This window comes from Papio anubis, chromosome 1 (assembly GCF_008728515.1).
Source record: "Papio anubis isolate 15944 chromosome 1, Panubis1.0, whole genome shotgun sequence".
Classification (NCBI taxonomy): Eukaryota; Metazoa; Chordata; class Mammalia; order Primates; family Cercopithecidae; genus Papio; species Papio anubis.
This window is the reverse complement of record NC_044976.1, coordinates 60,888,589-60,903,409: the sequence shown is the minus strand read 5'-3', so window position 1 is coordinate 60,903,409 and position 14,821 is coordinate 60,888,589. Positions and strand designations below refer to the sequence as shown.

The 14,821-nt window shown below is 35.1% G+C and overlaps 1 protein-coding gene across 1 annotated transcript in view; it reads left to right on the top strand.

Moving 5' to 3' along the window:
• Window positions 1-14,821, top strand: part of DOCK7 (dedicator of cytokinesis 7) — a 223,319-nt gene that overhangs the window by 163,072 nt on the left and 45,426 nt on the right. The window contains exons 31-36 of the mRNA XM_031664896.1: window positions 3,202-3,384; window positions 3,492-3,627; window positions 7,099-7,195; window positions 9,800-9,896; window positions 12,002-12,136; window positions 13,186-13,338. Coding sequence (XP_031520756.1) covers window positions 3,202-3,384; window positions 3,492-3,627; window positions 7,099-7,195; window positions 9,800-9,896; window positions 12,002-12,136; window positions 13,186-13,338 — 801 coding nt within the window. The remainder of the gene's footprint in view (window positions 1-3,201; window positions 3,385-3,491; window positions 3,628-7,098; window positions 7,196-9,799; window positions 9,897-12,001; window positions 12,137-13,185; window positions 13,339-14,821) is intronic.

The window sequence follows — 14,821 nt, the reverse complement described above, 5'->3', positions numbered from 1 at the left end:
ACGCCATTCTTCTGCCTCTGCCTCCTGAGTAGCACAGGTGCCCGCCACCATGCCCAGCTAATTTTTTTGTATTTTTTTTAGTAGAGACGGGGTTTCACTGTGTTAGCCAGGATAATCTCGATCTCCTGATCTCATGATCCACCCGCTTCAACCTCCCAAAGTGCTGGGATTACAGGCGTGAACCACCGTGCCTGGCCAGTTTTTTTTTGTATTTTTAGTAGAGACGAGTTGCACCATGTTGGCCAGGCTAATCTCAAACTCCTGGCGTCAAGTGATCTACCCAACTTAGCCTCCCAAAGTGCTGTATATATTCTTATAAGGCAGTTTTGTTAATGATTGACCATGTGTTTCAGAGGTCATAGTGGAAGAATTTTAGGAGATGGAGCAGACATGGCAAGTGAGGTAAGAAGAAAGAATATAAAGAGCTATGTGTGTGGTGATCAGAGTCCGAGTCATGAATGAAGGCTTTTGAAGGCTGGGCCTGTTGAGGTGGTAGACACAAACTGGGGAAAATAATTTAATGAGGTTAATCCTGCTGGTCTGAAGGCAGAGAGTAATTGTGAAACTGTGGCTGTTGTAATATGGAAGGAGAGGTATGAATCTTGGCCTGGAAAATGTAGAACTCTGGCACCTCTTCCTCATTCCTGGTAATAGTGTTATGAAACACCTAGAGTGGTCCTTGCTGTCAATGTCTTTGGGACAATGGGGAAAATAGTCCCTCAAATCATTTTTTGTAGGGCTTAATTATGCCATGGAACCCTGGTTAATACTGTTCTGGATACTAATCTTAGGTTGGTTTTATATATGCACATTTCTACTAATTTATAATGTGCCTTTTTAATGTATTTATTTGAATGAATACAAATTCTCATTTTTAATGTAGGCAAATGTGACCATCTTTTTTATAGTTTATGGTTTTTATGTCTTATTTAAGATATACTGTCCTTCCCCCAAGATTATAAATATATTGTCTTATATTTCCCGTTGAAAGCTTTAAACATTTTGCCTTTTGTATTTAAAGTTCTTTCTTTGTCTAGATCTATTTTCTGTATGATGGTACAAGGTCGGAATCTGCTTTTTTTTTCTCGAGGAAGATCAATTGTCTCAACATCATTTATTAAACAGTTCATCCTTTCAGTAGTGGTCCGCAGTGCCAGCTCTGTCACAGATCAGATTTTCAGATATGCATAGGACATTTTTTGTGTTCTTTATTCTATTTCATTTGACTGCCAAAAATATACCAAAATCAAATTGTCCTAATTATTTTAGTTTTCTAGTAAGCGCACGTATCTGGTAGAACACATTCATCTCCCTCCTCCCCACATCCCACCTTGTTCTTCTTCAAGAGTATCTTGGCTCTCTGCTTTTCCCCCATTAAATTTTAAAAATCACTGGTCGAAGTTCCAGGAAAACCCGACTGGGATTTTGGTTAGAATTGCATTGATCCTATAGAATAATCTGAGGGAAAACTGACATCTTTACATTACTGATTCTTTTTCATGTTTGTCTTAATTCTTCCAAAATGTGTCACTGTGTTATTGGCAATTTATGTGGGAATATAAGAGATGTCGGTGTATGCCTGTTTGTCAAGATGAGAATAATTTTTTTTATTGTATTTCTGAAAAATAGGTACTTGAAAATTCAGTCAGTGCTGTATATTTATGCGTACCTGAAAGTTCAACTATAAAAAGTGTCTGTCTTTAAAATAAAGGAGCATTTTCCTTATAAGAACAATTGTGGATTTAGGGATGAGGGTCAAAGTTCTTTTGTGCCCAGCTCAGAAGCAGTATAGCAAAACAGTTAAGCGAAGCTTATGTGGGTCACTTATATGCATGGGCAACCATGAGATGCAGTAAACAAAGTGGATATGAGCTTGGAGCTTGTGTCTCGGGAGCCACACTTTCTGTGTTGAAATTCTTGTCCTGCCACTTATTACAAAATACTTCTGGTGGGTCAGGTTTTTTTTTTCTGTAAGATGGGGTGAGTAGTAATACTTATTTCTTTGAGTGATTGTGAAGAATAAATAAGTTAATATACATAGAGCGTTTGGTCATTAATTATCACCCAGTATAGAAGGAAGATTGGTGAGGTAGTTGAGATCATGACTTCAGCAGTTGTGTATGTTCAACTTTCCTATGTCTTTCCTCTCAACATCCCCTCTACTTCTTCCTCATTTTTAGTTAGTATATTTATCAACTGAGTATTAGAACATAGTATAATAGTGAAGAGTATAGGCTTTGGAGTCTGGTTAACCTGGACTAAAATGCTAGCTTTACCCTTTTTTAGTACCATAAGGCAAATTAATCTCTAGCCTTCAGTTTTCTTACCTGTAAACTCGTAATAATAATAATGTCATAGTTTACAGTTGTTGTGAGAGCTAAATAAAATGTGATTAGCATAGTTTCTTGCACATTTCAAATTTTATTTTTTGTCATCATCATCATTATTATTATCATCTGTATTCTTATCTGTAAAATTGGGATGATACAACCTGCTTGGTAATACTGTTGGAGGACTAAACCAAATAATGTATGTAAAGTGTTTAGTATGATGACTGAAACAGAGTATATGTCCAATAAATGGTACTGTAAATGTGTTTTTATTTAGTTTTTCATTTCTGTTTTACATACTGTATACAAATATAGATTGGTGTTTGAAAATAGCGTTTCAACCTTATATGCTATAAGTACAAATACCTTTTTACTTCTGTATGGCCTAAGACTTTTCCTCTTTGTATCAGTGGTGCTTGATTAGAAACAATAGTCCTCTAAGTCTGACATACCCAATTGTGTCGTACTTTCTACTCTTAGCCCACTCTTATTTACTGTGAGTCAGTTGCTTTTTTCCTTTATTTTCATTATATCTGATATTCTGTGATGTGTATCTTTTAGTTTTTAATGGTAGAATCTTTTAGTTTTTATCTTTATGTTTTTTATTAACATGTGTTTATCCTCTGCTGACAGTCATGCAGTAGATTACAACAAACTTCTATTAGCAGGAAAGTTTCATTAAACTTCAGGCTCTTAATCTTAAGGTTATATATGATCCTTTTACACAAGTGTTGTCTAAAATGGTTCTTTTTAATTATATTATTTTTAAGCAATTTTTGTTTTATTGTTTTTAGAAGAGAACAGTTGATAGCCAAAAAACAAGAAATGGTCATTGATCAATCTATCTCATTCTACTGCTCTTTCTTTTCAGAGTGGCAGACAACACACTACCTTTTCAGCAGAATCAAGTCGAAGCCTTTTGATCTGTCTACTTTGGGTTCTCAAAAATGCAGATGAAACAGTTCTACAGAAGTGGTTTACAGATCTCTCAGTCTTACAACTAAACCGGCTGTTAGATCTGCTTTATCTCTGTGTATCTTGCTTTGAGTATAAAGTAAGTGGTCATTATACCATTGCAAAGAACAAGAAAGGAAACATAATGCGGAAAAAATAGAAGAAAATTTCCTCAAAACCTGTTGTCTTCTAATGTTTAAATTGTAGGGGAAAAAAGTGTTTGAAAGAATGAATAGCTTGACCTTTAAGAAATCAAAAGACATGAGAGCAAAGCTTGAAGAAGCTATCCTTGGGAGCATAGGAGCTAGGCAAGAAATGGTACGCCGAAGCCGAGGACAGCTCGGTACGTACACAATAGCTTCTCCTCCTGGTGAGAATTTCTTCAATTTCCTTGAGTTATATATTGTAATGATTATTGTTGCTAGTCTTAAATGTCAATCCTATGCTTTTCAAAAAGCATTTTAACTGTAACTGTAAATTAACTTGAATAATCATTTCTCTGCAGTAATACAAGTTAGAATTATGATTAAGGTAAGTCAACATACCCCCTAGTTTTCTCTAGATAGTCTTGGTTCATACCTGTTGCCCTTATATAGTTAATAGCATCCATCCTCCCTTTTTAAAAAGACTTTATTTTTGTAGAGCAGTTTTAAGTTCACAGTAAAACTGAGCAAAAGTACAGAGATTTCCCATATACCCCTTAGCATGCATAGCCTCCCCCATTATTAACATCTGCCATCAGAGGTGCATTTATTGTAACTGGTGAACCTACATTAACACATCATCACCCAGAGTCCATAGTTTATGTTAGGGATGATTCTATGTAACGTCTGTTTTTACTTTTTTTTTTTTTTTTTTTTTTTAATTGAGACAGATTCGCCCTCTGTCACCCAAGCTGGAGCACAGTGGTGTGATCGTGGCTTACTGCAGCATTGACCTCCCTCACCCAAGCAATTCTTCCACCTTCACCCCCCAGTACACACATACCCTGGTAGCTGGGACTACAGGTGTGAACCACCATGTTCAACTAATTTTTTTTTTTCTTTTATAGAAACTGTCTCACTATATTGCCCAGGCTAGTCTTGAATTCCTGAGCTCAAGTGATCCTCCCACATTGGCCTCTCACGGTGCTGTGAGCCACCATGCCTGGCCCATTTTTACTCTTTATTTGCAAAATGAATTAATATGCCCTGTATGTAAGGCAAAAATATTGCCCATCAAACTCAAATAGCAGTGAGACAAAACAGTTTAGTAGCATTTGAGACTGGTTTTCTAATCCCAGATCTGCTACCCATTAGCCAAATAACCTTGGCCAAGTCACTTAATCTCCCCACCTTCCTTTTCCTTATAAATTTGTGATTGTTTTCAGAATTTAGAAGATAGTGTAACTAACTGATCTTATCATCTTTATAGTAATCATGTATGTGGAAACGTTTTGTAAATTCTAAAGTGACATACAGACAAAACTGTTGCTAAGAGTTTCTTAAGGCCAGAACCATGGGTCGGTCATCTGTGTAGATGATACATGCCACAGCACAATATGTATTTGTTGACTTAAAATATGAATGTAAGTGTGAATGGATTTTTAATTGTTTTCTGACAGTCTATTAGCATAATAATCATCTGTTTATCATTTATATACTATGTGTTTTATAGTAATGAAAAGACAGTCTTTGCCTTTAAAAAAAAATAGAGCACCATTTTTTCACTTTAGTTATACACAATTTAAGGTGTACTTTTGGGTTTTCATTCATTATAGATGGAAACCCTTGGCTGGGTGCAGTGGCTCACGCCTGTAATCCCAGCACTTTGGGAGGCCGAGGCGGGCAGATCACGAGGTCAGGAGATCAAGACCATCCTGGCTAACACGGTGAAACCCCGTCTCTACTAAAAATACAAAAAAATTAGCCAGGCGTGGTGGCAGGTGCCTGTAGTCCCAGCTACTCGGGAGGCTGAGGCAGGAGAATGGTGTGAACCCGGGAGGTGGAGCTTGCAGTGAGCCGAGATCGCGCCACTGCACTCCAGCCTAGGTGACAGAGCGAGATTCCATCTCAAAAAAAAAAAAGAAAAGAAAAGAAACCCTCTGAAAACGTATGAAAATTAACTTTTACTGAGATCATTTAATTATTACCAAACCCTAATGAATAATTATAGTCATCTTTTAGATTAAGAAAATAAAACACAAAGAAGTAAATAACTGCCTAAGATCATAAACTAAGTGACAGAACCAGGATTTTTTGATTTCTAATTTAGCGTTCTTTCTATTATACCACAACCCTGAGGTTTATTTTTGGAGAGAATGGAACTATTAACAATATACTTGTTACATTTTTAAACCTGTGGCCTCAGGAAATCTATCATTGTTTGAATATAAGAATTGAAGTCTTTTTATCTTATAATTCTTGTAATTATTATTTGTCTTGTAATTCTTATTTACATTTCTACGTTTAAGTTAGGTCAATAATAGACATTGGTTTATTAGGTCTAATAATAGACATTCTTTTATTTTTCTTAACTTTCAGTTCTAAGACATTATTAACTAATGAGACAGTTTTGTGGGAAAAAATGTAAATGATAGAAAATTATACTTAATTTTGCTGACTATCTTAATATAGGCATATCTTTTTGTTTTTTTCCCATAAATTTCTTAAAGACATGGATTTCAAAATTTAAAAAAGGGAAAGAGATAAGGAAAGAAAGGAAAGGAAAGGGAAAGAAATTGGAAGAAATAGAGACATGTCCTTTATTTTGCAGGAAATCATTCTTATTTCTCAGTATTTTTTGTATTTCTTTAATTGACATATATATAGTTGTATTTTTCAGTATTTTTAAAAATTTCTATTTGAACTCTGAACTTTTACTTTCATTGGTCTTCCATCCTCTCAACCAATTTAAACTTATCATTTTCAAAAACAAGCAGTTTTGTAGTTGAAAGTTTGAAATTATGACTGAGTCCATTGTTTAAATGTATATTTATATTATCCACATTCTCAATGCTGTCTCCACTTCTAATGGATTTATATGAATTATTTCTATTGCTGCCACCCCTTAAAGGAACCCATACATGCAGTCTGCCTTCAAACCTAGAAACCTCTTAAGGGAAAACTCCGTTCTTCCTCTTGTTCTGCCTTATATAGACCGAGAGAACTAATTACTTTAGGAGTCCTTCCTATTTTGTTTATATATTAAACAGAAACTTACTGAGCTCTCAGTATGCACCAATTTATCAGCCTAGACATAACATGCTGAACAAAGTACATATCATTTCTGTTCTTAAGGAGCTTATATACTTGTGGTCCTAAGTGTTATGGAAAGGAACAAAGCAAAGGAAAAGGAAAAGGAGGTATTGGAGAGTGGGAGGCCTTTCTAAGGAGGTGATAAATGAAAATTTGTGAGAAGAACAAGAAAAAGGAACAACAACCACTGCACAGGTTGTAAGTCAGAAACATAGAATATATACTGATAGATTTGCAAGAAAAACAGCAGTAAGCAAGAGGAAGAGTGGTAGGAAATAAAGTCATATCATGTAGGGCCTTATAAGCCATGGTTAAGATTTTAAGAAAATCAATGTTAGAACATTTGCTTATTTAAATGGATATTGTTTTCAAAAAAAATACTGCATATAGCAAGTGCATTTCTTCTGAAATTATTGTGAAATTTTTTAATAAAAAGCACCATTGTCAGGTTTTTCTACTTGTACTGAGGATAAAATGGCTTGTACAAATTGTTGTATTTCTTACATGATTGCAAGTATACATATATGTGGTCCAACTGAAATATCATTTGAAAATCGGCTTTGAAATTTATTTGACAGAGAGAAGTCCATCTGGAAGTGCCTTTGGAAGTCAGGAAAATTTGAGATGGAGAAAAGATATGACTCACTGGCGTCAAAACACAGAGAAGCTTGACAAGTAATAGAGCTTTCTATTTTATGTTACTGATGGGTGTGTTGAATTTTAAAATGCAAGAGGAAAATGATAACTTTTACTTTGTATTTAGTATTGACATTTAATAAATATACTTATTAAGTCTTGAACAAAATATTTAATTTTAAAATTTTAGATTTAAAAAGATTTGGAGGAAGAACTTCTCGTGGTATAGTAAAGCAAAATGTTATATTTTAAACTCCATTTTCTCTAAAACATCCTCTTGGAAAATGCATTCAGCAACTATTTTTGGAACATATTTTAGGTGTTACATTGAACTAATTTTTTTTTTCTGAGATGGAGTTTTGCTCTGTTGCCCAGGCTGGAGTGCAGTGGCCTGATTTCGGCTCACCACAACCTCCGCCTCCTGATGAACTAATATTTCAAATATTACAAAGAATTAGAAACCTGACATTTGTCTTCATGGAGCTTATAATGTAATTCAAGAAAGACAAAACAATACAGGTCTTCTGTTTCTAGCATGAAGGCAGACTTGATACATTGACTGATCCTACTGCCATAAACACCTGCAATGCACTTACGTGAGTCTTCTCACTGCCCAAGTGGCTGCAGGTAAACTTGCCTGGCTTGAGATCTGGCATTGAGTCAAGGGGCTAAAATTTTTCTCTTGAGAATTTATAATTGTAAGTTAGCCCACAGGTAGCTTCACTGGCCCATAAAACTTTGAGAATGGAGTGACCAACTCATTCAGGTTTGCCTAGCACTCTCCCAGTTATAGCACATATTGTCCCACATCCCAGGGAGCCCCTTAGTCCTGTTCTAAGGCAAACCAAGATGATTGATTACCGTGTCTGAGAACTGTCATCAGCCCAAGCCTCAGAAGATTCTCACAAATAAACTTTCACCAGTATTTTCTCACAGACGGTTAAATCATAACACAGAGGAAACAAGTGAGAGCCAGCAGAGAAACAAGTTTCAGTACCATATGTATGAGAGCTTGAAATAATCAGATATTGAATGTAATATTAAAATTCTTAACCTTTGAATATGTGCTTTCCTTTCTTTTTCTCCATCTGTCCAAATCTATTTCTCTGATGTTTTTTCTACTTGTGTTATTTTTTAGAAATCACAGAGTAGCCAGGTGCTACACTATCAGTATATTGTTTTATTTCTGCATTTGTAGAACATGTTCTCTTGGTTTACCTTGCTGTATTTTGAGGGAGACTTTTTTGGTGTTCTCCTAATTCTTTCTGTTTAAACCATCTTATGTTTCTTTATAAAATGTCACTGGAAATTTTAAGTTTGAACATTAAATATTTTGTTTTCCAGTTTAATGTTGTAATGTTGATAATTGTATTTTATTCTTTTTTTTTTTTTTTGAGACAAGGTCTCACTCTGTCATCAGGCCAAAGTGCAGTGGCACAATCATAACTCGCTGTAGCTTTGACCTCCTGGGCTTAGGTGAGCCTCCCACCTCAGCCTCCCAAGTAGCTGGGACTATAGCTGTGCACCACCACACCCGGATAATTTTTGTATTTTTTTTGGTGGAGACAGGGTTTTACCATGTTGTGCAGGCTGGTCTCTTCACTCCTGGGCTCAAGTGATCCCCTGCCTCAGCCTCTCAAAGTGCTTTTATTCTTAAATTGAATTTGTAAAATGTAAATTAATGAAGTATTCTCCTTAGTGATAATAATAAAGATTCACAGATGTATAGATCTAAAAACTTAGAAAAGCTAGCGTTTAATATGTCCTTGTACTTTATGTGTTATTTTGTCTACTTTGGTATAATATATAGTGCCTGTATATCTATTGTTGCTAAAACAAAAATCTCGGCTATATTCATAAATCATGTGTAAATATCCTTAAATTTTTATTTGCATTAAATGATACTTTTATAAATATTAGTGTTTAAACTACTTTATTGCATCAAACTGTTTTGTTCTTTTTTCTTTATTTTTCTAGCTTTATTGAGTTATAATTGACAAAAATTGTGTATATTTACAGAATATAACATGACCTTTTAATATATGTGTACAATTGTGAAGTGATTACCACAGGCAAGCTAACTAGCATATTCATCACCTCACGTCCTTTTTTCCCTAAATTGTTTTGTTTCCAATGAGTGATTCCATCTAGTCTCACTGAAGAGTTAAATTATCTGAGCATATTTATATTTTAAAAATTGGGAGAAAATTAGATGAAACCTTAGACAAAATAAGTACATTTGTCCTGAATACAGACATTGGAAATCTTTGAAATAGTAAGATGAATACTAAATATTTGAATGTTGTTTTCCATGAAGCAGTCCTAAATACAAGCCCACATAGCACCACTTAGTGTCAGTGTCACTTAGAATAAAACTGCTGCATGTCTGAAAGCTAAAACATAAACATTTGTGCTTTTAGTGGCATTAAGCTTCTGTAATGGGGTGAGAAAATGTGTATTGTGGTTAACAAACAAGCCACGTAAATGTGTAAACTATTGCCTTTTTTCTTATTCTCTTGTAATTTTTTGTTGGGCAAATACTGAAAATGGTTTGAAATTTTTTATTTCTATGCATCCTTAAGTCTTTTCAGAATTGTGGTTTTCAAAAAGATAAATATAATTTCTTAAAATATTTTGTATTAGATCAAGAGCAGAGATTGAACACGAAGCACTGATTGATGGAAACCTGGCTACAGAAGCAAACTTAATCATTTTGGATACATTAGAGATTGTTGTTCAGGTAAGAATTCAAAGAAGAGAAATTTAAGATATAGATTTGGTAAATTGAGGTTGGAGGGAAAAGTCTTTACTGTGAGCCATAAAATTACATTTAAATATTAGTAGTTCCTAAAAGTTTCATTCCAAGCATTCTGAGATTCTTTGTAATTATAAATTCCAATAGCTTCAACTATTTCTTCATGGAGGATGATTATGAAATTTTTATCTCCTTGTCTTTCCCCTTCATGGCCTAGTCTTGCATTTCCAAATATCCTCTGAGTATTTATAGTTGGATGTTCTGCCATCAGGTGAGATTCAACATGCATGTATAACTATAGCTACATATAGATACACTGAGTTTATGCAGTATCCTGTGTATACTACAGCAGTGTTTCAGGCTCTTTATCTATAATCATCATGTTGGGTCCTAACAGTAGCCCTCTAGGCAGTATTATCCTGTAGTAACAATGTGATAGCCGACATGTATTTAGTTTTTTCTGTGTTAAACATTGTCCTAAGCCCTTTACAAATGTCGACTCATTTGATCCTTCTAAGAAACTCATGGCATTGAAACTGTCATTATCCTCATCTTGTAGATGAGAATACTTAGGCACAAAGATGTTAAATAACTGCCCATAATGACGCAGCTAGTATGTAGAAGAGCCAGGATTCAAATCAGTTAGCAAGATCTCTCAGACATTTTAGTAAATATATCTCTCACCTATTCCTTCCATTCCTTTTCTCCTACCACTGCTCTGCCAGGTTCATATTTCAGCGTGATTACAATGGCCACCTGCTTCATGATAACTCACTCTGTGTTCTTCCTACCATCCATTCTGTACATTTTCATGAGACTTTTCCTTTAAAAATATTTTATGGCTGGGCACAGTGGCTCGTGCCTGTAATCCCAGCACTTTGGGAAGCTGAGGTGGGCGGATCATTTCAAGTCAGGAGTTCAAGACCAGCCTGACCAACATGGCAAAACCCTGACTGGACTCTATTTATTTATTTATTTATTTATTTATTTTTATTGATTTATTTTTGAGACAGTTTCACTCTTGTTGCCCAGGCTGGAGTGCAGTGGCATGATCTCGGCTCACCACAACCTCTGCCTCCCGGGTTCGAGTGATTCTCCTGCATCAGCCTTCCAAGTAGCTGGGATTACAGGCGTGTACCAGCACACCCGGCTAATTTTGTATTTTTAGTAGAGACGGGGTTTCTCCATGTTGGTCAGGCTGGTCTCAAACTCCTGACCTCAGGTGATCTGCCCGCCTCAGCCTCCCAAAGTGTGGGGATTACAGGCGTGAGCCACTGCACCCAGCCAACCCTGACTCTACTAAAAATAAAAAAATTAGCTGGGTGTGATGGCGCGCTTCTGTAATCCCAGCTCCTCAGGAGGCTGAGGCACAAGAATTGCTTGAAGCTATGAGGCAGAGGTTGCAGTGAGCCAAGCCACTGCACTTCAGCCTAGGTGACAGACTCCATCTCAAAAAAAAAAAAAAGATTTTATCAGTCATTATCCTGACTTCCTGACTAAAGTTTTAAAAATACAAAAAATTTACTAAGTCCAAGATACCTAATCCAAGATGGTTGCTTGAGCTGCAGCTGTCATGTCTGTATTTTATTCAGTGAAAAGAAACAGCAGGGACAGAGTACATTTCTTCTTTTAAGGGCATGACTCAGAAGATGAAACTTCTGTTTCGTTCACCTCTCTCTGTAGCCGGATTCAAAGTCTTCAGCTAAAATTCAGGGTTTCAATTATTTAAGAAGAAAAGAATGGTTATTTGTGTACCAGCAACATTTTTTGCTCCAGGCGCCACTCTATTTTTCAGCCTTATCTGTAGTCGTTTTCTACATGAACCTCAAGTCAGTTCAGACTTGCTTACTAATTTTCCTAAAAAACACCTTATGATTTCTTGGCATTGTATCTTGCTCCTCTTTTTTCTTATTTAAATTATATTTATTCTTTTTCCCCCTTTTCTTATCCAAATCCTTCTTGAAGCCATTCTAGATCTTATATTTTTTTTTTTATCTTTTAAAACTTTATTTATACATAGGGAGGCCTGTAACCTCCCTAACTAAATGGCAGGTACATCTCTATTTTATTTGTTTATTTTTAAATTGCAGACTGTTTCTGTAACGGAATCCAAAGAGAGCATTCTTGGTGGAGTGCTAAAAGTGCTACTACACAGCATGGCCTGTAACCAAAGTGCAGTTTATCTACAACACTGTTTTGCTACACAGAGAGCCTTGGTTTCAAAGGTGGGTTATTTTATACCTGCAGTGTTGTCAGACTTTGTTTTCTTTGTTAACATTATCTAAGATCATTTGACACATTCATTGGTTAATATATGTAGTAATATATTAATGAATATGTGTAGTTAAAATTTAAATAATAACCTAAGATGCTTGATTCTTCTTTGCCTCTCTACTGCTGCCTGCCTTTTGGAATTTTTCATTTATTCGAATCACCTTTAACCAGTTCTGGTTTAAAAAACAGTAACTTGGATGTGGAGAAGGGCCTGAAATTAATAGCCAATCTTAAATATGGGGCTTCTCTTGTTTTCTCTCCACTTGGTTCTGTTTTTTAAAAAAACTCAATTTATAAAGAATTCAATATATAAGCAATTCAACCCACTGAAATTATTTTATGATGAATGGAAAAGAAGGTGTATGTTTGTTCAACTGCTTTAAATATTTACTTCTTATATTTGTTTTCCCTCAGAAATATGTATATTCTTAAATTTTGAAGGTAGCTATTTCATTTTAATCATCCAAGAAGATGGAGTGCAGAGACGTTGATGAAAATAACTTATGTATTATTTTGTAATAAATGTAGAATTCATGTATGTTGATTACTAAGTGTTTTATGCACATTCTGATAGAAGCTTCACAACAATCCCTTGTAGATATATTATTAGGCCTATTTTGTGGATGAGAAAACTTGTCCAAGGTCACACTACTAGTTAGTAAGTGGCATAATCAACATTTGAACCCAGTTTGACTCTGTGTCTCACGCTATTAACTATTAGCTAATATCGTCCTAACCATTCTTTTAATTTCTGGGCTATATTAACAAATCTCCAGCTCAGGTTATATTAACATATCTCAGGAACTTTTTGTATTTTTTTTTTTTTTTTTTTTAGTAGAGACGGGGTTTCACCGTGTTAGCCAGGATGGTCTCGATCTCCTGACCTTGTGATCCGCCCGTCTCGGCCTCCCAAAGTGCTGGGATTACAGGCTTGAGCCACCGCGCCCGGCCAGGAACTTTTACTGTAAAAATTCAGTAGTGGTTTGTTGTTGTTTTACAGTTTCCTGAACTCTTATTTGAAGAAGAGACAGAGCAGTGTGCTGATTTATGCCTCAGGCTTCTCCGACACTGTAGCAGTAGCATCAGTACAATTCGGTCACACGCCAGTGCCTCCCTTTACCTACTAATGAGGCAAAACTTTGAGATTGGGAATGTAAGTATTTAATCATGAAAATTCTCTGTATTCATAATGAAATATAACTTCTGCTGATAGTTATTAAATCAGTTTTGGGAGAGCATGGAGTTTTTTGTATATTGTAAGTCTAATCATAGGCTATCTTGATATTTCTCATTCTGTGTATATCTTACAAAAATCCAAATCTCTAATTGTGTGCATATCATATGTATGTATGTATGTATGTATGTTAATACAGACTTAGAATATAAATGTACATTGAGCAATTTTAAATTTTAATTGTCCCTAAGTAAAAAGAAATAAAAGTTTAAGTATCTTGGCTTGATATTTTACAATTACATGTCACAGCCTTTGAAGAATTCCATTTTTTCATTTAAGTCTTTTATTATATGTTATATTCATGTGTTATATTTTTGCTTTTGAGTCAAATATTTAGTCAAATATTTAGTTTGAGTCAAATATTTATTGTTGCATATGTAAGTATTTAAGGCCTTGAATTTTCCTTTAAGCACTATTTTTGGCATCTCCTTGGTTCTAATATTTAGTAATCTTGTCATTTCAGTTTGTATTTTCTTTTTAATCCAAAGAGTTGAGTAGCCTTTTTGTTTCAAAGTTTTGGCTGATTCCAGTGACTCACACCTATAATCCCAACACTTTGGGTGGCCGAGGAAGGAAGATTGCTTGAGGCCAGGAGTTTGAGATCAGCCTGGGTGACATAGTAAAACCCTATCACTGCAAAAAAATACTAGCCAAGCTGGGTGGCCCGTGCTTGTGGTCCCAGCTACTCAGGAGGCTGAGGTGAGAGGATCCCTTTGAGCCCAGGAGTGTGAGGTTGCAGTGAGCTGTGAACACACCACTGTACTCCAGCCTGAGTGACAGAGTGAGATCCTGTCTCAAAAAAAAAAATTTTTTTTATTGTTAATTTTCAGCTTTATTACATTGTGATTATACAGTGTATATTCTGTTTCTCCCTTTATTGTGGATCTGTGTATTTGTATGTCTAAATATAATCTGTTTTTATGAGTGTTCTACAAAAAATCTTTAAAAGGGGAGTATTTCTGTTTTCAGAATATTGAGTTAAACATATACCAGATAAATACACCTTATTAATCACATAGACTGCATATCATTGTTTTTTTTCCACTTGGTAGAAGTAAATTAAAGCCTGTAACTGTGTTTGTCTGTTTCTCCTTCAGCTTTTATTTGGTGTACTAATACTCATAACTACTATATTTTCTTAAGAGTTTTTCTCCTTTGGAATTTAAAAGAACTTTTGTTGGTTTTATTTAAAACCTTTATTCTATTTTATTTTTTGGCCTGAATTTCATCTCTTACGGTATTAAGATTTTGACCTCTGCTTTCTTTTTAATTTGAAATTACTTTATTTGCTTTTGCCTGTTCTTTAATTTTCACTTTATTTTAGGTGTGCCTCTCATATACAACATAAGAGTTGAGTTTTGCTTTGTGATCCAACCTCTAATTGAATGAAACTTTTCATACT